The sequence below is a fragment of the Salmo trutta genome, chromosome 22 (genome assembly GCF_901001165.1).
Source record: "Salmo trutta chromosome 22, fSalTru1.1, whole genome shotgun sequence".
Lineage (NCBI taxonomy): Eukaryota > Metazoa > Chordata > Actinopteri > Salmoniformes > Salmonidae > Salmo > Salmo trutta.
In genome coordinates this window covers 9326959-9353676 of record NC_042978.1, presented here as the reverse complement: position 1 = coordinate 9353676, position 26718 = coordinate 9326959, and the positions used below count along the sequence as shown (strand labels likewise).

The following is a 26718-nucleotide window of genomic DNA, read 5'->3' as shown; positions in this document are numbered from 1 at the left end:
ACGTACCCGTTTTTCAGGTTTTATTAGAATATTACCTTATGATGTGTGTGTTGCATTCTCTCTGTGTTTTAGTGCCTTTTTGTCTGTGTGTTTCTCTAGTGTGTGTGTGTGTGTGTGTGCATGTCCATTGCTCCAATGCCATAGATTCTGTATACAGTATTAGGTCCCCTTGAGGTCCTTTGGTATGGCTTTTTGTGGCTATTGACCATAAGCAGGAGAAATACACCGCAGGATAGAAATTCATTATCCTCTAGCTGTGCCAAGAAATATGAGGAACCGGGACCTATTTTAACTTTTTCACTCACCTCATTTCTACTATGAAACAAAATATGGCTATACGTGCAGTGCAGATACCATGCCAACTGCATTGTGTGCTGATGTTGAATTGTTTTCTACTTAAGGACAAATTATGTTCGAATAAAGCTGTGTGCTTTAATGTAGGCTGAATGTGATACATAATACAACAGAATTTTAAACAGAAGAATGTGGTGTCTCTTGAAATAAAGCTACATTTATACTTGAACAGGCTACTGTATTTGCAAGGATAGATGGTGTCTGCTAAGAGTATCAATCTCACTGCTTTCAAGTGGTGATTCGTGTTGCAAGACAATTTACGACAATTCTACAGCCTATCTGAAGTGAGCTGGGTCATTCCAGGAAATGAGTGCCTTTTAGCATCCCTTTGTTATGTTAAGTAAAAAATGTGTAGCGATATTGAATTTTAAAAGCCTGTTACATTAATTGAAGTGCCCTTTAATATAAACCACATTTTTCTAAAGCTTGCATTCAATTCAGGCCTTGGTTTAGTTTCACTTGCACTTATTCAAAATGCTAACGTTTTAGCATTTGTGGCACAAATCCCGTCCAAGTCCTGGTACTGATATTAGCATTTTTTGCACATCATATCCAAATCATCCAAAACATTTAAAATTGATTGTGAGGCTCAACAAAGTCACTTATAGAGAGATTTGAACATGATGTGCAAAGACATTTATAATATCAGTACCATGACTTGAATTGGATTTGTGCACAAATGCTAAAAAGTTAGCATTTGGAAACAGTTCCAGGGAAACTTAACCAAAGCATGGATTTCTGTCAAACCTTGTCCATAGACTGTTTACAGGGTAAGGAAACTGTGTACTTTGTAATTTGGGTGAACTATCCCTTTAAGATGAAATCTTCAATCAGTCAACAGTGAACCCTGTTACTTTATTTGGCACTTAATAGTCTTGTTTATTTTATTAACCACTGCGTGGCCAAACACGACTCCAACACCATCATTAAGTTTTCTGCTGACACAACAGTGGTAGGCCTGATCATCTTCCCTGTAGCTCAGTTGGTAGAGCATGGTGTTTGTAACGCCAGGGTTGTGGGTTCGATTCCCACGGGGGGCCAGCACAGGAAAAAAAAAGATGTTTAGAAATGAAATGTATGCATTCACTACTGTAAATTGCTCTGGATAAGAGTGTCTGCTAAATGACTAAAATGTAAAAATGTAAAATGATGAGACAGCCTATAGGGAGGAGGTCAGAGACTTGACAGTTTGGTGCCAGGACAACAACCTCTCCCTCAATGTGAGCAAGACAAAGGAGCTGATTGTGGACTACAGGAAAAGGCGGGCCAAACAGGCCCCCATTGACGGGGCTGTAGTGGAGCAGGTCAAGAGTTTCACGTTTCTTGGTGTCCACATCACCAACGAACTATCATGGTCCAAACATACCAAGGCAGTCATGAAGAGGGCACAACAAAACCTTTTCCCCCTCAGGAGACTGAAAAGATTTGGCATAGGCTCCCAGATCCTCAAAAGGTTCTACAGCTGCACCATCGAGAGCATCCTGACCGGTTGCATCACCGCCTGGTATGGCAACTGCTCGGCATCTGCTCTGTAAGGCGCTTCAGAGGGTAGTGCGAACGGCCCAGTACGTCACTGGGGCCAAGCTTCCTGCCATCCAGGACCTATATAATAGGCGGTGTCAGAGGAAAGACCATAAAATTGTAGGAGACTCCAGTCACCCAAGTTATAGACTGTTTTCTCTGCTTCTGCACGGCAAGCGGTACCGGAACGCCAAGTCTAGGACCAAAAGGCTACTCAACAGCTTCTACCCCTAAGCCATTAGACTGCTGAACAATTCCTTAAAATTCACCACCAGTCAATTTACATTGACACCCCCCCCCCCTTTGCCCCCACCTACATGTACAGATTACCTCAACCCCTGCATACTGACTCGGGACCGATGTCCCCTGTATATAGCCTCATTATTGTTAAAATTAGGTGAAATCAAAAGTTTGTTTTGACCTGGTTATACTTCTTAAAAGGCAACGAATTGGTGGAATGACCCAGCTGCCAACCGGAAGGTTGCTGGCATCAACATATCAGGGGCTGCATACTGCCGTTGTGCCCTTGAGCAAGGGACCTAAGCCCTAACTGCCCATGGGTCGCTGGTTTGGGGCGCTGCTCTGAGGCTTACCCTCGCTGTAGGCCCACTGCTGATGTAGGGTGTATTGTGCAAGCAACCCAACAGTTAGATTAATACATATCTATTCTCTTCTAATAAATTGAAATGCTATTTTATCCTACCAATGTTTTCTGCCACGCTCTCGGCATAACTCCCTTTCTCCACTATAGTTTATGACCTCAATCAAAAGTTCAGACGGGACGCTGCGCCCTCAGGCAGCACTCAGAAGGAGAGCGATTTAGCTTGTTGTTCCTCCACAGCGGTTTGGGATTTAAGGAATGGGAAGTATAGAATTCCTGGACAGGATGTGGAGGAGTACAGCACAGCCCCTTACGTCGAGTTGCTGGATTGGTTTGTGGGGAAAGACAACTCCAAACTATTTATCCCGCATCTGGAGGAGACCGTGGAAGAAACGCGTTTGGCAAGTCGAAACCTCGCTCATCCAGTGGACCCAAATCGACTTTATCTGTTACTGGTAAGCAACTTTATTTGATTGCATGTTTTGCTTTCTCTATACATGTCAATTTAAAACGCATTTACATGGTGCGATCTGGAATAACTGAATACGACAGTAACTGTAGGTTATGAATTCGCGTCTGATCCGCAGTTATTGGAAGTTTGTAGGACACTTCTTGTTATTAAGCTATAGTCAATGGGTGTCGGGCAGAACATCGTATTTGGACCGCTATACCCTGAAGAGATGCGTGAAGATATTGCGCAAACACGTTCCAAACTAGAAACAGCGGGAGGGATCATTTATTTCTGGGCATGGGCATTCAGAATAGAAAAGGACAAGTTATTATTACGCACACAGTTCGAAATACTTTTCCATTCCATTGCATCATGTTAGACGCACCTTAAGTGGAAACACGTTTATTTTCTTCTGGATAGTGGATAGTGACCCTGGCGTGTCATGGAGAAAGAACAAGAACAGAAGATGGTTAATAACAGGGTCTACTCTGCTGTCTCTTCATCTAGCTTTGTAGTCAGTGTTACATGTCTAGACATGATGTCTGTAAGCCTACCCCCAGCAGTTTTAAATGGGTCGAATCTCTTGTCTGCTCAGCTCAGCAGTTGGTTGTTGTATTCCATAGTATTGAGGGAGCCCCTCAGGGATCATCGTAATTTTTTATTCTTTCCCTCAATAAAAAATAATAATTCCCTCAATATAAAAATGTGTTCCCTAAATGTATTAATTTGTTCCCTCTGATCTCAGCTGCAGATTCGAGTCTATGTCATGCATTGATTAGAGTTGAATTCTACTTCAATCTGGACATGAAATACATATCTTCTTAATTGTTTGAATATATTATTGAGATAATCTCAATCATTTACATACTTTTTACTCCCTTTTCAGAACCGTGATTGATATGGCTGACTTGATAAACGATGGTTCAAATGACAAGCTACTCCTGATTCCTTGTGGATTTGTGTAGCTTATCTCTATAAGAACAACATTCTCATTATGTACAATCAGTGGTGGAAAAAGTAACTAATTGTCATACTTGAGTAAATATAAATATTGACTCAAGTAAAAGTGAAAGTCACACATTAAAAATCCTACTTGAGAAGAAGTCTAAAAGTATTTGGTTTTAAATATACTTAAGTATCAAAAGTAAATGTATTTGCTAAAATATACTTAAGTATCAAAAGTAAGTAAAAGTGCAAATCATTTCAAATTCCTTATATTTAGCAAACCAGATAGCACCATTTCCTTGTTTTTTAAATTTATGGATAGCCAGCGGCACACTAACACTCAGACATCATCATTTACAAACAAAGTATGTTTTTAGTGAGTCCTCCAGATCAGAGGCAGTAGGGATGACCAGGGATGTTCTCTTGATAAGTGTGTGAATTACAAAAATGTTCTGTCCTGCTAAGCATTCAAAATGTAATGAGGTCTTTTGTGTGTCAGGGAAAATGTATGGAGTAAAAAGTACATAATTTTCTTTAGGAATGTAATGAAGTAAAAGTAAAAGTTTATGCTGAAAGAAAAATATGAAGAAAATATAAATACTAAAGTACAGATACCCGCAAAAAACAACTTAAGTAGTACTTTCAAGTATTTTTACTTAAGTACTTTACATCACTGTGTGCAATGACGGTCCCATTCCCACTTCCCAGCTAGCACATAACATTCTGAGAACCATATGTCTCTTAGAGCTTGTTGGGAGGGTGATTGTCCTATGGTTATTTTACATACAACCTTCCCACAACGTTCCCTACAGGTTTTGTCATGGTTCTATTTAAAGTCATGTTCTCAGAACATTAAGAAAACTTTCCATAAAAACCACAAGAAATCATTAGTAATGTTCAAAGAACGTTCTAAGAATGTTATTTTAAAATATATATGCTCCGTTCTCAGGATCAACAAAACTCTCTGCCCTCTGTCTTGTAATCTTAATGAGTGCTTGTTTCCTTTGAAATAAGGTCTGTTTGAAAATACTCAAATTAATAGCTTTGTATGAGTTAAAAAAAAACATGGTAGGTAAGCACCATCCTGGTGGCGCAATGGACTAATTCTAAGGATAGAGAGCAGACGATCATAGTTTCGATTCTCACTGACGCCATGCCACAATAAATAATAAATGTGTTTGCATGATTAATGCCTAAGCAAATACATTTCAAAGTGTCTGTGCTTGGAGTTCAAAACAGTTCACTTAAGCTAGCAGGGTAATTAAAAGTCTTAATGAAACATGCTCTCATAATGTTATTTAATTACCTTCAAATAACCTAGAATTTCCGTTCTCAGAACGTTAATAAAACCTCCAAGGAAAACTTCCGATGAACCATAGAAAAACATTCTCAGAACCTCGCTGCAACCTAAAAATGTACATTCCCAGAACAGGCAAAAATGTTCACTTCCGTTCTCAGAATGTTTAAAAAAAAACATTCAGTTCTAACAGTCAGAAAATGTATGGCTTCTTTCCCAGAACCAATGAGAAACCAAATATGTAAGTTCCCAGAACTTCCAAGGAACCAAATGTGCTGGATTGGCCGATCGACTAACATATTGTAGCCTAAATGTAATTCTACCGAATGGGCACACACTGGTTGAATCAACGTTGTTTCCACGTCATTTCAATGAAATTACGTTGAACCAACGTGGAATAGACGTTAAATTGACGTCTGTTCCCAGTGGGTATTTAGGTAATTACATGCTTCAAATGGTGATGATCACTAACCATTCAAAAGCTTATTTCCATTTTCAGTGTTTTCATATGCCTCTGAATCATAAGGGCAAACATTAGTAATGGTTCTTTAGATACCTACCCTGGCAATTAGCTAATTTCCCAGTGAACGTATTGTCATCACAACAAAGCAAATGGCTTTAGTTATGAACAAAGAACCAGAGCCATTGTAACGGCTGTCTTCAGGTAGAGAGGACCAAAACACAGCAGGAATGTGGATGCTCATCTTGAATATTTATTTTAAATAAAGTGAACACCAAAACGACGAACGACAGTTTAACAGGCTATACACTTAACAGCAGTGCTAAAGACAACTACCCACAATTAACAAACAAAACACATCTCTATATATAGGACTCTCAATCAAAGGCAACTACAAACACCTGCCTTCAATTGAGAGTCCAACACCCAATTACCTAACATAGAAAATACTAAACTAGAAAGAACATAGAAATACAAAAACATAGAACATAACCCAAAACCCGGAAATAATAAATCAAACACCCTTCTAAACAAACCACCACCCCGAACCACATAAAACAAATACCCTCTGCCACGTCCTGACCAAACTACAATCACAAATAACCCCTATACTGGTCAGGACGTGACAGCCATTTTAAACCATCTTTCTGTGCCTGGTAGGCTATGTTCACCTGGCTATAGCGCAGGGATGAGTGTGCATCATTTCACCTATTAACACCGAAGCCTCTTGGAAATGAAGGACAAAAAATGTTCATGCCTTTCCTTTCTGCCTCCTATGAGTCATATGCACGATTGTAAATAACATAATCACATCCAGGAGCTTGGCTGCACCATGTTTTACTGGACGTACAGTACCAGTCAAAAGTTTGGACACAAGGGTTTTTCTTTATTTTCACTATGTTCTACATGGTAGAATAGCAGTGAAGACATCACAACTATGAAATAACACATATGGAATCATGTAGTAACTAAAAAAGTGTTAAACAAATCAAAATCTATTTTATATTTGACATTCTTCAAGGTAGCCATAATTTGCCTTGATGACAGCTTTGCACACTCTTGGCATTCTCTCAACCAGCTTTACCTGGAATGCTTTTCCAACAGTCTTGAAGGAGTTCCCACATATGCTGAACACTTGTTGGCTGCTTTTCCTTCACTCTGCGGTCCAACTCATCCCATCATGTGGTAGCCATGCAGGTTAAGTGTGCCTTGAATTCTAAATAAATCACAGACAGTGTCACCAGCAAAGCACCATCACACCTCCTCCTCCATGCTTCACGGTGGGAACCACATATGTGGAGATAATCCGTTTGCCTACTCTGCGTCTCACAAAGACACGGCAGTTGGAACCAACAATCTCAAATTTGGACTCATCAGACCAAAGGACAGATTTCCACCAGTCTAATGTCCATTGCTCATGTTTCTAGGCCCAAGCAAGTCTCTTCTTCTTATTGGGGTTCTTTAGTAGTGGTTTCTTTGCAGCAATACTCTGGGTCTTCCTTTCCTGTGGGTGTCCTCGTGAGAGCCAGTTTCATTTTAGCGCATGATGGTTTTTGCGACTGCACTTGAAGAAACTTTGAAAGTTCTTGACATTTTCCAAACTGACTGACCTTCATGTCATAAAGTAATGATGGGCTGTCATTTCTCTTTGCTTATTTGAGCTGTTCTTGCCATAATATGGACTTGGTCTTTTACCAAATAGGGCTATCTTCTGCATACCACCCCTACCTTATCACAACACAACTGATTGGCTCAAATGTATTAAGAAGGTAAGAAATTCCCCAAATTAACTTTTAACAAGGCACACCTGTTAATTGAAATGCATTCCAGGTGACTACCTCATGAAGCTGGTTGAGAGTATGCCAAGTGTGTGCAAAGCTGCCATCAAGGCAAAGTGTGGCTACTTTGAAGAATCTCAAATATAAAACATATTTTGATTTGTTTAATACTTTTTTGGTTACTACATGATTCCATATGTGTTATTTCATAGTTGTGATGTCTTCACTACATTTATTTAACTAGGCAAGTCAGTTAAGAACACATTCTTATTTTACAATGACGGCCTACCCCGGCTAAACCCTCCCCTAACCCGGACGACACTGGGCCAATTGTGCGCCACCCTATGGGACTCCCGATCACGGCCGGTTGTGATACAGCCCGGGATCGAAACAGGGTCTGTAGTGACGCTGACTTTGGTCACCAGCTGTACGGTGTTTCCTCGGACACTTTAGCTTTCGGGTTAAGAGAGCAGTGTGTCAAGAAGCGGTGCTCCTACCCCCACCCCAAGAGAGCAGTGTGTCAAGAAGTGGTGCTCCTACCCCCACCCCAAGAGAGCAGTGTGTCAAGAAGCGGTGCTCCTACCCCCACCCCAAGAGAGCAGTGTGTCAAGAAGCGGTGCTCCTACCCCCACCCCAAGAGAGCAGTGTGTCAAGAAGCGGTGCGGCTTGGTGGGGTCATGTTTCGGAGGACGCATGGCTCTCGAAACCTTCGCCTCTCCCGAGTCCGTACGGGAGTTGCAGCGATGGGACAAGTGACTTTAACTACCAATTGGGGAGAAAAAGGGGTAAAAAGTACCACAAAAAAATAAAAATAATACAGAATGCCATTTTTAGGCCTATTTATTATACATGATAATCGGTACGATAATGAATCAATGTGTATATAAAGCATGAACTATTCATAAACATTGATCATATGTATTACTATGTCTATATGTCACCCCCCCCAAAAAAGTTGACTATGTTTCGAAAAGTGACTTCATTACCTACTTGTAGGTGATTGGTATTCTGCAGTCTAATTAACCCAATCACCTGTCCACCTCTGTCCTTCTGTGTGTCAAGTTGTTGCCCTGCCTATGATGTATCGAACTCTCCATCTTCCCCGTAAGGGTCAGGAGATGATGCCACACCCTCGGACTCACCTTCTGTTGCTGCTGGCAGCGATATGTGTGGCAGAGCCCCTTACCACCCCCAATGGCAGCGACAACGAGGTCCTGAAACACACAGAGGCGTCACTCACCAAGAGCCAGGTCAGTGACTGTCTGTGTGTCTGGAACCCTCTTCCACATCAGGGCCAGAGTTCGCTAGGCTGGTTAAACCAGACTGAACGTGGCACTCAATGGTCAAAAGTAGCAAAATCAGCCTGGGCGTTAGACTTTCTGTTTCTTCATTAAAACAATGTTAGAACATTATTTGGAAGTCGGCTGAAGCTAAATCAGCCTGGCGCCCAGGGTATAGGAACCTGTGGGAAAGTGTCGAGTTAAGATTTGAAGTGACGTGACTTGTTTGTCAATGTTTTCTCTGCGGCTTTTCATTCTTTGAGTAAAGAATATCATCCGGTACTCTCCTGCTTTTTGAGTTGAAGTGGTGCGAGTCATTTTGAGTAGACCTGTTCCTCTCTTCTCAGAACCTAGAGATTGAGAACGCCATTGGGAACTTTAGTAGAACTGAGCAAGGGGATGGACCGGCCGCAAGTGAGTGTCTCAAAATATTGAGCCTATCATTGTGTTGTTATTGAATGCTAAGCATCTGTAATCTTCTTGTCTATCTCATTTTCCTTCTGTCTCGCTCTACCGCTCTCCCTGCCACCCACCTTTCCCCTCCACTTACTGCAATCTCCGTATTCTCCGCTTATCCATCTCTTTTTCCTCAGCCCTGGCAGCCTCTTTCACCACCACATCTACCCCAGCCCCAGCTCCTACCCCCGCCCCTCCGTGCCCAGGTAATCGGGTAGTGTTGGTGGGCAGCGAGGGCTGTGGATGCCCTGTCGGCATGGTGAATATTGCAGGAGAGAACTGCAGCTGCCCTGTGGGTTACACTCTGCAGCGGGCAGCGGGGTGCCTAGGTGAGTCTATAGAGATGTACTAGAACTCTCCTATTACTTCCAAATGGTGAAAGCCCTCAATGGCACTGCCCATGCTAAAACATGCTTTGGTCCAAGTGCACCCTCCGTCTAACTCAGTAAAGAGCATACGCCTACAGACCACCAGTGGTATGGTCTGTGCCACTTTTAACATGGAATCTACTGTGCTGCTCTTTTATATTGCGTCTCTCGTTCTGTATCAGATGTAGATGAGTGTAAAGGCGAGGGTCCAGGACCATGCAGTCTCCATGCCAACTGCACAAACACACCCGGCTCATACCTGTGCAAATGTCTCCGTGGTTACCTGATGGGTGCAGGAGGATGCCAAGGTGAGTGTGTGTGTGTGGCTTTAGCATTTGCGCTTGAGAGTTATGTGATGTTCACTGTGTTATGTGTTTATTCATGTGTGTGTTTCAGATATTGATGAGTGTGCTCTAGCTGAAGTGACAGGGCTGCAGGCGTGTGGGTCTGGGGCAGACTGCAGGAACACCCTTGGATCCTTCTCTTGTTCCTGTCCAGTTGGAAACGTTATGGCTCTTGACGGACACAGCTGTGTGGGTGAGGTCTTTGTTGCGCGAGTGAACGTTATCTGTGTGTGTGGACGTGTTCAAGGATACTTGTGGAGACCAGAAGTCCACAGAAAAAATTTGACCAACGGGGGACATTTTCTAGGCCCCACAAAGTCAAATGCTATTTCTAGGGGGTTTAGGGTTAAGGTTAGTATTAGTGTCTGAATTGTGTGTCCCCACAAGATCAGTTGTGCGAGACTGTGTGTGTGTGTGTGTGTGTGTGTGTGTGTGTGTGTGTGTACGTTTTTAGATATTGATGTGTGAATGATATGTGTATCTGTCTCAGACGTTGATGAGTGCAGCTTTGAGGAGCAGTGTCGCAGGGAGCTGGGGAACGTGTGTGTGAACACCCCTGGTAGCTTCGTGTGTCAGTGTCAGCCTGGCTTCAGAGCAGAGGTCCCAGCCTGCATCGGTGAGTTGTTCTCTTCTGGTTGCTGTTATTGTCTCAGTATGTGTCAAATCTTATTCAGACTGAGGCTGACAATGTAATTCAATTGTAATGACGTTTTGTGAACGGATCAGATTGTCCGAAGCGTCGAACACAGGCGGTAGGCATAAAATGAACAGACCAAAGGCAGTGGTTCCTTTTCTTTTGTGTCGTTTACTAAAACGGGTCTTCTTTCGCCTGACAAAATAACTCAAGTACAGGGTAACGTCCAACGTTAAAACACCAGCGTAACAAAACAAATAAACATTACCTAAGCCGTTGACCAAAAGGCCGTGGCCAAAAATGAAAGCAAAACAACAAATGGCTACTCCTGTCTTAGACGATCGTCTACACGTAACAGTTACAGGAGGAACACTTCTCTCTACCTAAAGCCTGCCTCGGTTAACAGAGAGACAATGTGCCCAGTCACAGAAGCTTTCTCTGAGGTAGGTAAAACTGACGTCCTCACAGGTCCCCGTCTCTACTCCCAATCCTCCCCCAGCTCCTCTCCTGGCACACCTATATAGAGGAAGACACAAAGCAATTAGTGGGCCCAGCTGTGTACTAATTGGCTTTACACTGAGTACCTCTCCCCTGAGGAGGATGCTGTCGTGTCTTCTTCCTCCGGCTGGTCATTGAACTCTCACAGTATATTAAAGGCCCAGTGGAGTATATTTTACAGTATATATTATATACATTCCCACGCTATGAGGTTGGAATAATACTGTGAAATTGTGAAAATGATGATAATGGCCTTTTAGTGTAAGTGCTGTTAGTGTCCAAACCTCTCTGCCAGCAACGGCTACTTTTCAGTTTTCCCCTCCCCGCTCAGGTCACTCCCAGAGAGTCCCAGTAAATTCTTGCTTGAGAAATTGCTCTTTGCTAAGAAGCTATTTTTGTTTCTTTTTGACCATTTTAATTGAGAAGAAAAATCACAGTATGGTACTTCATTGTTAACCAAAGATTATTTGATATTGAGGTAAAAACGTCTGCATTGGACCTTTAAAGGCCCAACGAGTTGTTTTTATATCAATATCAAATCATTTCTGGGTAACAATTAAAAGCCTTACTGTAATAGATTTCCATTGAAATCTGCAAAAATTGCTTTTTTTTGTTGCAAAAAACGGTTTCACAAGCAATAATTTTGCTAGGACTGTCTGGGAGGGGTCAGAGTGGAGAGGGGAAAACTGGCTGCTATTGGCAGAGAGGTTTAGAATTGTTTTTGTTATTTGTCTATTAACCAATTTACCGCATGGTGATGTCACCATGGAAAGCCAAAACTCCTGCCTCTGCAAACCTGCTGATTAGAAGGTCCCATGTTAGACAAATATCTCACCATTTGCATGTTTTAAGGGCAAATGTTTGTTTTTAAGGGTGAAAGTAGTTTTTCCCACTGGATGTATTTTTCTTATAATGCCTTGAGCATTAATGTACAAGAATTCAAACGAACATAATTTTCATCGCGATATATTGGCTATACTTTTACATAAAATACCACATGATACCATCAGTTAGTTGTTACTGTTATAATACCACATGATACCATCAGCTAGGTAATACTGTTATAATACCACATGATACCATCAGCTAGTTGTTACTGTTATAATACCACATGATACCATCAGCTAGTTGTTACTGTTATAATACCACATGATACCATCAGTTAGGTAATACTGTTATAATACCACATGATATCATCAGTTAGTTGTTACTGTTATAATACCACATGATACCATCAGCTAGTTGTTACTGTTATAATACCACATGATATCATTAGTTAGGAAATACTGTTACAATACCACATGATATCATCAGTTAGTTGTTACTGTTATAATACCACATGATACCATCAGTTAGTTGTTACTGTTATAATACCACATGATATCATTAGTTAGGAAATACTGTTATAATACCACATGATACCATCAGCTAGTTGTTACTGTTATAATACCACATGATACCATCAGCTAGTTGTTACTGTTATAATACCACATGATATCATTAGTTAGGAAATACTGTTACAATACCACATGATATCATCAGTTAGTTGTTACTGTTATAATACCACATGATACCATCAGTTAGTTGTTACTGTTATAATACCACATGATATCATTAGTTAGGAAATACTGTTATAATACCACATGATACCATCAGCTAGTTGTTACTGTTATAATACCACATGATACCATCAGTTAGTTGTTACTGTTATAATACCACATGATATCATTAGTTAGGAAATACTGTTATAATACCACATGATACCATCAGCTAGTTGTTACTGTTATAATACCACATGATACCATCAGCTTGTTGTTACTGTTATAATACCACATGATATCATTAGTTAGGAAATACTGTTATAATACCACATGATATCATCAGTTAGTTGTTACTGTTATAATACCACATGATACCATCAGTTAGTTGTTACTGTTATAATACCACATGATATCATTAGTTAGGAAATACTGTTATAATACCACATGATACCATCAGCTAGTTGTTACTGTTATAATACCACATGATATCATCAGTTAGGTAATACTGTTATAATACCACATGATATCATCAGCTAGTTGTTACTGTTATAATACCACATGATACCATCAGTTAGTTGTTACTGTTGTAATACCACATGATACTATCAGCTAGTTGTTACTGTTATAATACCACATGATACCATCAGCTAGTTGTTACTGTTATAATACCACATTATATCAATCAGTTAGGTAATACTGTTATAATACCACATGATACCATCAGCTAGTTGTTACTGTTATAATACCACATGATACCATCAGTTAGTTGTTGCTGTTATAATACCACATGATATCATCAGTTAGTTGTTACTGTTATAATACCACATGATACTGGTATGATAATGTATCACTATTGTTGTCTCTTGCTCAGCACTTGAGGTTTTGTCATGTCAGCTACGTTTGGTGGCAATGGTATCACAATGTTTAAATGACCCAGAGCCAAGGAGCCAAATTATGAAAATAAATGATTGTAACTTTTAATATTGTAAGAATTATAAATGAATGATGCAGATACAAATGTTATAGTCTTGGGGTCCAGTAGAGTCCCAAATACGTTGTAAACAGATATAATCTGGGCACCATTAGATTGTTCAGATGTTTTGAGAGGAACCGAATGGCCATGTACAAATATGGGTGTTACTGTAATTATTGGTTACATACACTACCATTCAAAAGTTTGGGGTCACTTAGAAATGTCCTTGTTTTTGAAAGAAAAACACATTGTTTGTCAAATTGATCAGAAGTACAGTGTACACAGCGGTAATGTTGTAAATTACAATTGCAGCTGGAAACGGCAGATTTGTAGATTTTTGGGGGAATATCTACGTAGGCGTACAGAGGCCCACTATCAGCAACCTTCACTCCTGTGTTCCAATTGCACGTTGTGTTAGCTAATCCAAGATGATCATTTTAAAAGGCTAATTGAGCATTAGAAAACCCTTTTGCAATTATGTTAGCACAGCTGAAAACAGATGTTCTGATTAATGAAGCAATACAACTGTCATTCTTTAGTCTTGTTGAGTATCTGGAGTATCAGCATTTGTGGGTTCGATTACAGGCTCAAAATGGCCAGAAACAAAGTACTTTCTTCTGAAACTCGTCAGTCTATTCTTGTTCTGAGAAATGAAGGCTATTCCATGCGAGAAATTGGCAAGAAACTGAAGATCTCGTACAACGCTGTGTACTACTCCCCTCACAGAACAGCGCAAACTGTCTCTAACCAGAATAGAAAGAGGAGTGGGAGGCCCCGGTGCACAACTGAGCAAGAGGACAAGTACATTAGAATGTCTAGTTTGAGAAACAGACGCCTCACACGTCCTCAACTGGCAGCTTCATTATATAGTACCCGCAAAACACCAGTCTCAACGTCAACAGTGAAGAGGCGACTCCGGGATGCTGGCCTTCTAGGCAGAGTTGCAAAGAAAAAGCCATATCTCAGACTGGCCAATAAAAATAAAAGATTAATGGGCAAAAGAACACAGACACTGGACAGAGGAACTCTGCCTAGAAGGCTTGCATCCCGGTTAGGTTAGCATGTCTTGCGGGAATGATACTGTATTTGTGTCACTGTCCAAATACTTTTGGAGCTCACTGTATTGTCTTCCACTGTGCCTGTCCGTAAATACCGGGCTCGAACCAGTGATCCTCTGCTCGCAAATAAACGTGACCATCCTCCTTGAAACTTTACTAACCGTTTGAGCTATACCGAAGGTAGCAATTGGATAGCTCCATCGGCGACATTTCAAGCTAGCCGTGGAGTGAGTTTACGGTACATTCTTAACTCCCTTACATTAGCGTGTTAATAGCAGACCCTGCACAAGAAAAATGGGTGTGCAGTAGGTTGATAACGATATCAGCCAAATATGTTGGGTTGAAACATTTAAAACAACATTCCTAGCTAATTAGACATGAGTAATTAAGTGAATGGACGAGATTAAAAAAGGCAAATTGGGGCTAATTTGAATGGGTGCCAACAGCAGATTCTTACGTGTGTAACCCAGTAGACCCTTCATGACTGCCCTGAAAAGCTTCCGGTTTGTGGACCTATGGCTCACGGTTCACGCTGGATGCTTGATTTACTGGTCCTTTGGGGTCCATGCAGGACCACCCTAAAACTGACTTGTCTTCTGAGATGTAAGTATTTCTTAATTTCTTTCTTTCTTTCTTTCACAGATGTGGATGAGTGTATGGAAACTCCAGAGGTGTGTGCTGGTCAGGGTGTGTGTGAGAACACTCTTGGGAGTTATAAGTGTGTCTGCCAAAGAGGTTACCGGGGCAATGGCACATACTGTGAAGGTAAGAAGCAATGTCATTGCACAACATAACTTAACATTTCTGTGGAAAATGTATTTTAGATTTAGAGAGTTTAATAGTCACAGGGTTGCAGATGCAATTTGATGTTGATTTGTTGATAATCACTTGTGTCCCCTCTCTCTCTCCGTCCCTCTCTCTCTTTCTGTCTCTCTACTCCAGATGAGAATGAGTGTGCATCGGGGCGACACGGTTGTGATACTAATGCTCGCTGTGGGAACATCATTGGCTCCTACTTCTGCCAGTGTTACCAGGGCTTCAATGGGGATGGCTACTCTTGCTTCGGTGGGTGAGACAGAAGCAGATGGCTTGTGTGTGTGGAAGTGTGTGGATGTCTGTGCGTGTGTGCTCAAGGTGTTGCTGTACGTACCATTGTTTTACTGTGCTCTACTACAGTGTATTATTATGGATGTCTGTTGATTGCCATGGTTACAGATGTTGATGAGTGTGCCCTGAGCAATGGTCACTGTGAGCACAACTGCACCAACGAGCCAGGAGGCTACGGCTGCCACTGTGGCACAGGCTACCAGCTAGCCCAGGACGGACACAACTGCACAGGTAAACTACAGTACTGCACAGGTAAACTACAGTACTGCACAGTAAACGACAGTACTGCACTTGTAAACTACAATACTACACAGGTTAAAGGTCCAATGCAGCTGTTTTTATCTCAATATCCAATCATTTCTGGGTAACAATTAAGTACTTTACTGTCATTGTTTTCGATATTGTTTTCGATATGTAAGGCCAAAACTCCATCCCACCAAAACAGGATGAAATTTCAGGCGGTCTTTTCAAACAGCTCTTACACTAAAAGGGCAATATCATCGTTTTCACAATGTGACAGTATTATTCCAACCTCATAGTGTGGAAATATATATAATACACAGGGAGGTCACATTTTTCACTGCACTGGGCCTTTAATACAATACACCACAGGTTAACTACAGTACTGCACTGGTAAACAACAGTACTAAACAGGTCGACTACAGCACTGCACAATTACTAGAGGATGCTACTCCATGTACAGGTAAAGAGCATATCGCTATTAACACAGACAGACAGAATGCTCTCCTTTGTGTACTCATAAAGAGTATACTACCCTTAACATATAAAGAGCACATAGCTAGTTAACTACCTACAGTACACTACATAGCTAATGAATACGCACTAACCTGAATCTCCTCCCTGCCCTTGGTCCCCCAGACGTTGATGAGTGTGTGGTGCAGAACGGGACGTGTGAGCAGGTGTGCACCAACACGCAGGGCTCCTTCCTGTGTTCCTGCCTACCTGGCTACCAGCTTCATATTGACCGCCACAGCTGTGTAGGTCAGTAGTCAGTGGGCCACTAAGATCCGGTTCAGCCTTGTTCTGGCCCAGTTCTGCTACTGTAAAACCACCTCGGAAAAGCATAGTGTGGAGTAGGATGGTAATCTATCCAACTAGATAGTATGTTAGCAGTAAAGTAGTCAGCCTAGACTCCCTAGAGTATTGTCTTTTATCCGGGCTTACTTTCAGTTTTTGTGAAATGCACTTTTTTCAGCTTGTTATGTATCTGTTTGATGCCGCTAACACAATTTGTAAGTTGGTGTGTGTTCTCTGTGTGTGTGTGTTAGATATTGACGAGTGTAAGCTCCAGAACGGGGGCTGCTCCCACACCTGCACCAACACACCAGGGGGACACACGTGTGCCTGTCCCGCCCCTCTACTGCTGCACTCGGACAATACCAGCTGTGTCAGTACGTCCCCCACCTTTGCCTCACCTCACTGTGTGTGTGTGTGTGTGTGTGTGTGTGTGTGTGTGTGTGTGTGTGTGTGTGTGTGTGTGTGTGTGTGTGTGTGTGTGTGTGTGTGTGTGTGTGTGTGTGTGTGTGTTTGTTTTGAATTTATCACGGTGCTCCACAAAGAAACCCAGACCGACAGTGTGCATGACCGCATCCTTATTTTTGACTATGTCGGTGTGGTATTGTACTCGTGTCAACTTTCCGTCAAGTGATTTCTCACAGCACTACACAGAGAAACTCAGACCTACATTTCCAGAAGTCGGGGTTCAACATACACGAGAGTGTGTTGTGAGTGAGTAGACCAGTTGTGTGTCTCTGCCCCTGTCTCCTGTCTCCTGCGTACTACGTTACGTAGTGTGTGCTTTCTCTCCTGGGTAGATGTGACGTCGTGCGACTTTAGGAGAGGCGGCTGTGACCACGTGTGTACTGTACGCGCCGAGGGGCTTCTCTACTGTAGCTGCAGTGCAGGATGGGAACTGGGCAAAGACCTGAGGAGTTGCCTGGGTGAGAAAGTCTTATTCCTTCCCTCTATTTGTCTTTCCTCTTGCTTTTTCCCTTCAAGGTCACCTGCTTCTTGATATAAATAAAAATATTTAAAAAACAGTCCAGTCTGTGAAAATATGTATGAGACACTTCCTTTACTTTGGGGTTAAAACAACAGGCTTATATGTACAGAACACCTCCAAATATGAACTTCCATGTTTCTGTTTCTCTGCCCCTGTCTTCTCCTTCTCTGTCTGGCTGCTTGTCTGACACTGGGCGGTTTCTCTCCTCTGTCTCAGATGTGAATGAGTGTGGGGACTTCACTAACGGTGGTTGTGAGCAGCTGTGTCAGAACCACCCTGGTGGCTTTAACTGCAGCTGCAGGGAGGGCTATGTAGCTCGTACCGACGACCCCACCAAGTGCCAACGTGAGTCTACTGTATATCCCACTGCCGGAACTCTGAGAAGTACTATAATGAGTAAATAAAAAGTAACTGAAAAAGCGTATGTAATGGACAAATGACTGGTTCCTACTTATCATTCCATATTAGGCTATTATATTTGTGTAGAGGCATCTACCACGGTTATGTAGCCTCTCCTAAAGTCGCTCGTGGCCACTAGTTCTGCATCGTTTAGTATTGATGTGCACTCAGCACATACACTATATTTGTTCCATTTTGTTTTTTTCTCCCGACGGCTCACCATTAAAACTGGTTAAAGAGGGAAATGATGCCTTTGCAGCCTGAATGGAGGATGCTTTATTTCCGAGCCGGTCCACAAGGGACACGAGTTTATTACCGGGAATGCACGTCTAACGGTAGTGCAGATCTAGCGCCAACTATCAGCTGCCGAGGCTAATGATTATGTTGCCCGTGATCTAGTTTCAATCTCTTGCTCTCAACCTATATTTGTCTCTCTGTCTCTGTCTCTGTCTCTCTCTCTCTCTGTCTCTCTCTCTCTCTGTCTCTGTCTCTCTGTCTCTCTGTCTCTGTCTCTGTCTCTGTCTCTGTCTCTCTCTCTGTCTCTCTCTCTCTCTCTGTCTCTGTCTCTCTGTCTCTCTCTGCGCCTGTCCAGCGGTGTGTGACCCCCCATGTCAGAACTATGGAGCGTGTGTGGCCCCTCACTCTTGTGACTGTCCTGCAGGTTACCCTGGTCCTGGCTGTTCAGGTACGTGTGTATGTATGTATTGGGGCCTAAATCCACACACATATACTATAGACACATGTAGTATATGTACTGAACAAAAATATCAACGCAACATGCAACAATTCATTTCAAAGATTTTACTGCGTTACAGTTCATATAAGGAAATCAGTCAATTGAAATAAATAAATTAGGCCCTAATCTATGGATTTCACATGACTGGGTAGTGGTGTGCCATGGCTGGGTCTTGGCGGGCATAGGCACACCCACTGGGTAGCCAGGTCTAGCCAATCAGAATTAGTTATTTCCAACAAAAGGGCATTATTACAGACATAAATACTCCTCAGCACCATTGTATGCTCCCTCAAAACTTGAGACATCTGTGGCGTTGTGTTGTCTGACAAAACTGCACATTTTAGAGTGGCTTTTTATTGTCCCCAGCACAAGGTGCACCTGTGTAATGATCATGCTGTTTAATCAGTTTCTTGTTATACCACACCCGTCAGGTGAATGGATTATCTTGGCAGAAGAGAAATGCTCACTAACAGGGATGTAAACAAATTTGTACACAGAATTTGAGAAAAATACGCTTTTTGTGCGTATGAAAAATGTCTGCGATTTTTATTGATTTATTTCAGCTCATGAAACATGATACGAACACTTTACGTGTTGCGTTTATATTTTTGTTCAGTGTAGTAAGTGTTCTTAACATTGTGACATGACGTGAATAACATGTTTGTTGTGTTGTTGTGTGTTTCAGCCATGTGCTCCCCGCCCTGTGCCCATGGAGGAACATGTATGCGCTGGAACATGTGTCTCTGCCCACCTGGCTGGACGGGGACTGGCTGTCACACAGGTACACTGTCCCCGTCACGCTGGCTGCATCTGGAATGGCACCTTATTCCCTGTACAGGGCTCTGGTCAAAAGTAGTGCACTATATAAGGGAATAGGGTACCATTTCAGACGTAGCCAATGTCAGTCCCCCACCCTGACACATACTGTGGCACTTTTCATCTCCCTCCATCTCTCTTCCTCCCTCCCATTCTCTCTCATCCCCCTTTCTTGTCCCCCTCTCTCTCTCCCTCTCGCTCTATCCCCTCTCTTTCTCTCTCTATCCCATCTCTCTCTCTCTTTCTCTCTCTACCCCCCCCCCCCTCTCTCTCTCTCTCTATCCCCTTCTCTCTCTCACTCTCTCTCTCTATACCCCCGCTCTCTCTCGCTCTCTCTCTCACACTCTCCCTAGCTGTGTGTGAGCTGCCCTGTGCTAACGGTGGTCGCTGTGTGGGTCCGGAGACCTGCCATTGCCCCTCGGACTACACCGGCCCTCAGTGCCTCTCGCGTAAGTAGACTAACAAACTACCTGAATGCATCCAGCACACCAACACCACTGGACACATGAGTGCCATTTTATGGGGCGCTGTTTGTGTCCAATGTTCCGTCTTGTTTTTTTCGGCACATAGCACATTTCAGGTCTGCTGAGCACAGACTTGAACATTGAAAATTCTGTGCAACTTCCAGTGTGCGTTTACTGTGAACACTGAGGCTTTACCCGCTTTAAGTTACAGCTTCAGACAGTGGTCAAGTAGGCTACTGTGGCTATTTGATCATAATGTTGGTCTACCAGAGTGTCCTACCGTCAAAAACAATGGAGAAAATGCATCCCATAACATTTTAACATGGAAATAGCTGTTCTATCATTCAGCCTACTGTAGCAGAAAATGTGTGGTGTTCAATGTAGGTTCTACATTCCATGAGACTTTAGAAAAAAACATGCAGGGCTTGACATTAACCTTTTTATCCACTTGTCCTTCAGACAAGGAGGTGACTGAAAATGTTGTGTTGTTTGATGCAAGAAACCACTTTACAAAATAAAATGCATTATTATTCCAATACCATTATTACAGAGAATCAGACAAATGATGATACCCTCTGCCTATTGGCTTATTCAAGATCGTATCAAAATACAACACTGCCCCCAACACAGTCCTCTTCAAATTGAATGGCACAGATCCATATATGGCAATGGTCTATTTGCATATATGCCTACTTCAGCTCTGATTGGTTATGCTGCACCGGTCTGTGTAGAGTAGGGGCTGAGTTTGGCCTCCCGAGTGGCACAGCGGTCTGAGGCACTGCATCGCAGTGCTTGAGGCGTCACTACAGACCCGGGTTTGATCTTAGGCTGTGTCACAGCCGGCCGCGACCGGGAGACCCATGAGGTGGCGCACAATTTGCCCAGCCTGTCTGTATGTCGTCCGGATAAGGGAAGGGTTTGGCTGGCCAGGATGTCCTCGTCCCATCGCAATCTAGCAACTCCTTGTGGCAGGCCGGGCGCATACGCGCTGACTTCGGTCGCCAGTTGTACGTTGTTTCCTCCGACACGTTGGTGCGGCTGGCTTCTGGGTTAAGCGAGCAGTGTGTCAAGAAGCGGTGCGACTTGGCAGGGTCGTGTTTCAGAGGAAGCATGGCTCTCGACCTTCGCTTCTCTCGAGTCCTTACCAGAGTTGCAGGGATGGGACAAGACTGTAACTACCAATTGGGGAGAAAAAGGGGTGAAAAGTACAAAAACGAAAAAAGGGGCTGAGTTGTTAGTGTCAAGGCAATAGCATCCCACTCCGATGCCGTCTGCCTACAACAAAAGTACTTACTTAGTTCGTTTTGCTTACTAAGTCTTGCATAGTTTGTTTTGTTTCGGGTATGTTGTATTGAAAGTGGCTAATATTGTGCTGAAACGTTGGTAGTGTTAACTAAGAGGGAAAACTCTTGAAAGTTGAGTGAAGTTCAGTCTTGTGCTTCTCTGTGCAGTTTAGAGGGAACATTGTTTGTAACGTGCTATATTTAATTTTTTTAAAAGAATTTCCGTGCCACAAATATACAGTATAATAATAATATGCCATTTAGCAGACGCTTTTATCCAAAGCTACTTACAGTCACACATTTTACATATATATGTGTCTGTGTGTGACGTGTGTGTCTGTGTGTGGTGTGTGGTGTGTGTGTGTGTTCTAGCTCTGTGCACACCAGCCTGTCAGAACGGAGGGAGGTGCGTAGATGTCAACAAATGCACGTGTGTCGGAGGATGGCAAGGCGCTCGCTGCCAGATAGGTAAATAAGATAAGGATATGCTGCCCTCTAGTGGTGAAAGTACTGTATCTCAGTACTACAATGTGAAGGCATCACTCACTGTGTGTGTTTTCCACCCAGAGCCTGTGCAGTGCCAAAAGCCCTGTAAAAATGGTGGCGTGTGTGTGGGCCTCAACAGATGTCGTTGTGCCAGTGACTTTACTGGGAGTCTCTGTGAGACAGGTGAGTGTGTGCGTGTGTGTAAGTGCGTGCACGTGCGTGCACATGCCTGCGTGTGAAAGACAGACAGGGATGTGTGTGTTAATGTGCTTGTACAGTATGACGCAGGTGACTCTGTGTGAGAATAATACATCTAGATGTGTGTGTGTTGTGTCTGTAGCGGTGACCACCCCCTGTGTGCCCCCTTGTCAACACGGTGCCACCTGTAGTCCTCACAACAAGTGCATCTGTCCAGAGGGCACGGCCGGGATCCGCTGTGAGAGGCTGTGAGTACCAACCAGCCAACCCAGCACCAACAAGCTGCACGGCATTCCTTATTTGTCGGCAGTGTAGCGCGCAGCGCTGCAGCACGCCTTTGAATGAATCCCGGCCTGAGTTTTTCTCTGTTTGTTTGTGTGTGTTGATCAGGACGTGTCCTGTGGTCACTACTGTGGTCAGTATGGCCCGTGCCGTCAGGAAGGGTGTGAGGGAGAGTTACGTTGACCGCTGTGGACCCCTGGGAGTTCAGCTCTGCACCAAGTACAGGTGACAGATTTCACACACTTGGACGCACGCACGCACGCTCGCTCGCTCGCTCACTCACTCACTCCTTTATATAACACACAACCAAACCATCACTCAGACATACTGCACTACACACACTATCCCTCAGTCTGACTGTTCTCTGTGGTTGCAGGATCAACCAGGCGCGTGTGTATCTGCAAGCTTACAGGGTGGGCTATAGGGTCCAATGTCCCGAGAAGAATGGGAGATGAACTGTTGCCCTGGTTACCAAGGCCCCACATCCCCTGGGAAGCTCCACACACATGGTCTCTGTGAATGGTAAAAAAAGACACTTGTGATAAGAGGCTGTTTGATTCACAACTCAATAGGAAAATCAACCAATAGAGTTCATACTCATGAGCTGACCCCAAACATTGACCAAACGAGCCAACACCGGACATGTCTCAGATTTCCTCAGTATCTGCACTGTAGTTTATGCAATATCCCAAACCTCTTTTCCATGAGCTATGTCCTCGAAATTGAACATTTTCATTTTTATATGTTGTTTTTAATGCTCCTGTATGGCAGCTGAACGTTAGTAAAACATTTTGTTGGATTATTGCCTTTGGATTATTCTTATTATTGGATTATTGAGATATACAATACTGCTTCTTTTTCTTTATTCTTCCGAAGCTTAAAAAAGTTTCTAGCACAAGACATGGTAACAGTAAAATACAAAGAAGTCACTTATTTTAATGCTAAGAGAAACGGAGGCATTCCATGGCTTTAATACATGATCAATCCAGAAGAAACAATCATAATCAATTATCAATAGAGGTTTTTATTATTTTCTGGTCAGGTCAAAGGGTTTTTCTGGAAAGGCGGGCGGGAGGAGGCGAGATCAGGTGGGAACATGTTAGCCTGAACAACAGACACAACTCGGCCAAGGTAACCTGTCTAAATGACTAGCGCTCACATCTGTAGCCATGAAAAGCTTTGAAAGGCTGGTCATGGCTCACAACAACACCATAATCCCAGACACGCTGGACCCACTCCAATTCGCATACCGCCCCAACAGATCCACAGACGACGTAATCTCTATTGCACTCTACACTGCCCTCTCCCACCTGGACAAGAGGAACACCTACAGTATGTAAGAATGCTGTTCATTGACTACAGCTCAGTGTTCAACACCATAGTGCCCTCCAAGCTCTTCACTAAACTCAGGAACCTGGGATTGAACACCTCCCTCTGCAACTGGATCTTGGACTTCCTGATGGGGCGCCCCCAGGCGCTGAGGTTATGCAACAACACCTCCGCCACGCTGATCCTTAACACTGGGGCATCTCAGGAGTGTGTGCTTAGTCCTCTCCTGTACTCCCTGTTCATCCACAACGTGCTGACGACACGACGGTGTTAGGCCAGATCACCGACGACGATGAGACCGCCTATAGAGAGGTCAATGACCTGGCAGTGTGGTGCCAGGACAACAATATCTCCCTAAATGTCAGTAAGACAAAGGAGCTGATCATGGACTACAGGAAACGGAGGTCCGAGCACGCCTCCATCCACATTGACAAGACTGTAGTGGAGCGGGTCGAGAGCTTCAAGTTCCTCGGGTGTCCACATCACTAAGGAATGAACATGGTCCACACGCACCACTTTACACGCACAGCTGCAACCTGGCAATGTTCTGGTCTGAAATGTTCATTTTTAACCAGGCTTTTTTAAGCACTGGTCGAAAAGTAAAGTTCCATCGGGCTGACACGCTCTTCTGACCTCACTCGGGGCATGGCTACTTACTGTGCGAAGGACATGATTGCAAGTTAACTCCTATAACTCCTAAAATCACATTCCTAACAAAAATAATGTAATTTTTGTACATTATAGCATAACGTATTGGATGGAAACTTGACTGATAAAGGGGATATACTTTCCAAGTTACAGTATTTCATCCATCCAATTTTTATGACATCACAAAATAAAAACCAATATGACATTAGTTTTCTATAGCTCCCAACTGACCACTCCCCCACACTCTTATGTTAGAATTATTGTTCCAGTATTCACGTTTGACTATGTTAGAGTTTCGGCGGGAAAATGTCTGTTAACAAAGAACATTCCTTCGGTTAAATACGGGAGGGGGAAAGAAAGTCTCCTTCTCCTGTAATTTCCATCAAGGTGTGAACTGTTGACCATCCAGAACCCCCCCCCCCCCCCCCCGTGGGCGAGAGAGAGAGACCTGGTTACTGTCATCCCTGCCAGTCTGATCTGACCCATTCTGAACCTCACTGGACAGTCATGACATCATATGCATCATGCGACTCTAATGATGATTTGAAAAAAGTCGCTTGAAAGGCATGAGCTCTGCTTTGTTATTTGTTCAAGCTGCACACACTTCATTAGTCTCTCATTCACAATTTGACAAGCACTTGATAATGCCTTGAATTTCCCGATGGCATTCCCATTGTGTGGCTGTAATGCCCCCCCCCCCCCCAAAAAAAAAGAAAATCTATGCCTTTCCCGGCTGCGTGCGCCAAAGCACCTCTCACTCACATGGCTCACTCAGGTAGCTCAATTATTATTAGCCAATGCCCGTCATATGATCAGGTCTTTCTCACAGGCTACAAGTGAAGACAGACACATCGGGGACACAACTATTAGGCTATTTCTTAACATTATCAGCGCAGCAATGCGCACACAGCAGTAGGCTATAAGCGCAAATGTTCCAAAATGCCATAAATTAGCGGGAAACCGGCGTTCTCAAAAGTGACCGCAAATGCGATTATGCATGTAATGCTTTTATTATAAAAGTGCATATTTATGGAGAAAATGATCTTCCCCAAACTTGAAACTCAGTCGCTGCTTAGTGTGTGTATGCCAGTTAGGCTCTACACCAGTTGTAAAGTTGATTAATGTGCTTCATTTTAAGAAGTTATTTGGCCACTTTAGTTGTGATGGGCTCTCATGAAGTGTTTGATTAGATTTTTGAATACATTTGCATTGATGTCAGAGTGATTAGAGGAACAATAGAATGCTGAGATCCAGGCAGTTAGCAAGTTTGGTAGGCTACTAATGACCATCAGCAGCATCAGAGCTAATCAGAGCTGGTGACTGCCGGTAATACTGTCACCGTAACAGCCCTAATCATGTGTCTCTATTATGTGCGGGAATACTTGGGAACAGACTTACAAAATGTAAATCACTTGAAGGTGATTTCCTGGTAATTTTACAGTCTTTTATGTCCAACAAGGAAAATTGTAAAAAATTATCATTTTCTCAGAAAACCAGTGGCAGGAAGCAGCCGAGAAATGGGATTTAGAGCTGATCAAAGACCTGGAGCAGGGAATCACTGATCTATGTAGGAGACACACTGACCTGAAGCAGCTCTCGCATACTGATAACCACCTCCACCAAAGCTCCCTATCGCTGTACCTCCCTACACTTACCAAGGGCTGGTATGAGATCAGTGTTTACAGTAAGCTGTGTATGGTGAGAGCTGTCTCAACTGGAGGAGACAATAAATACATAAATAGCTGAAGAGGATGCAGTGGCTGTGACTCTGGACCCTGATACAGCAAATCTTCAACTGATCATGCCCGAGGACAGGAAACAAGTGAGATTGGAAGCAGAACACAGAATCTCCCTGACAACCCAGAGGTTTAATGTAGAAGTGGGGGGGGGGGGGGGGGGGGGACTTACTGGGAGTTAAGTGGCCAGAGAGTCCATCAACAGGAAGGAGTTTGTGTTGACTGGATGGCTACTGGAATGTGGGACTGAGGAATAGAGATAAATATGAGGCCTTTACCACTCCCGTTACTCACCTCTTTCTGGATGAGAAGCCTCAGAAATTGGGGGTGTTTGTGGATCATGAGGAGGGTCAGGTCTCCTTCTATAATGTGGAGGCCAGATCTGATATCTACTCTTTCATTGGCTGCAACTTTACAGAGAAACTGTATCCATACAGCCACCCTGGTAATAATGTTATTGGTGAAAACTCAGTCCTATTGGTCATCACTCCTGTCAATCATTGGATCAGGGTCCAATAAGGTTACAGGGCTTTCACTTCTTATTAAATGTAACTAAATGTAATCGAAGTAATCCCCAAAGTAATTATTTATCACGAGCAGGCCATAAACAATAACTAGTAATGCTGGTTAAAATCTCAACTTTATAGTTATA

At 43.1% G+C, this 26718-nt stretch overlaps 1 protein-coding gene and 1 non-coding gene across 2 annotated transcripts; both read left to right on the top strand.

Annotated features, from left to right (window-relative positions):
* The first annotated feature begins 1321 nt into the window (after nucleotides 1-1321).
* On the top strand, nucleotides 1322-1394 carry trnat-ugu (transfer RNA threonine (anticodon UGU)). The gene has a single exon. It is a non-coding gene; the product is annotated as a tRNA-Thr (tRNA).
* Nucleotides 1395-2746: 1352 nt separating this feature from the next.
* Nucleotides 2747-23156, top strand: si:ch211-221n20.8 (latent-transforming growth factor beta-binding protein 2). Its single transcript, XM_029706485.1, has 22 exons — nucleotides 2747-2931; nucleotides 8517-8657; nucleotides 9035-9101; nucleotides 9281-9472; nucleotides 9694-9819; nucleotides 9908-10048; nucleotides 10346-10471; nucleotides 15202-15324; nucleotides 15502-15624; nucleotides 15775-15897; nucleotides 16546-16668; nucleotides 16956-17078; nucleotides 17502-17627; nucleotides 17906-18034; nucleotides 18681-18773; nucleotides 19510-19605; nucleotides 19994-20089; nucleotides 21760-21855; nucleotides 21955-22056; nucleotides 22214-22319; nucleotides 22462-22578; nucleotides 22730-23156. The coding sequence occupies exons 2-22, from the start codon at nucleotides 8526-8528 to the stop codon at nucleotides 22806-22808; spliced, it is 2439 nt and encodes an 812-aa protein (XP_029562345.1). The 5' UTR covers nucleotides 2747-2931; nucleotides 8517-8525; the 3' UTR covers nucleotides 22809-23156.
* Nucleotides 23157-26718: the final 3562 nt, after the last annotated feature.

What these genes read in the sequence shown, in the direction of transcription:
- si:ch211-221n20.8 (XM_029706485.1), top strand. Translation starts at nt 8,526, where the DNA reads ATGATGCCACACCCTCGGACTCACCTTCTGTTGCTGCTGGCAGCGATA. An exon ending in AGGGGATGGACCGGCCGCAA is followed by an intron (nt 9,102 to 9,280) that starts GTGAGTGTCTCA and finishes CTTTTTCCTCAG; the next exon opens with CCCTGGCAGCCTCTTTCACC. An exon ending in GGACGGACACAACTGCACAG is followed by an intron (nt 15,898 to 16,545) that starts GTAAACTACAGT and finishes TTGGTCCCCCAG; the next exon opens with ACGTTGATGAGTGTGTGGTG.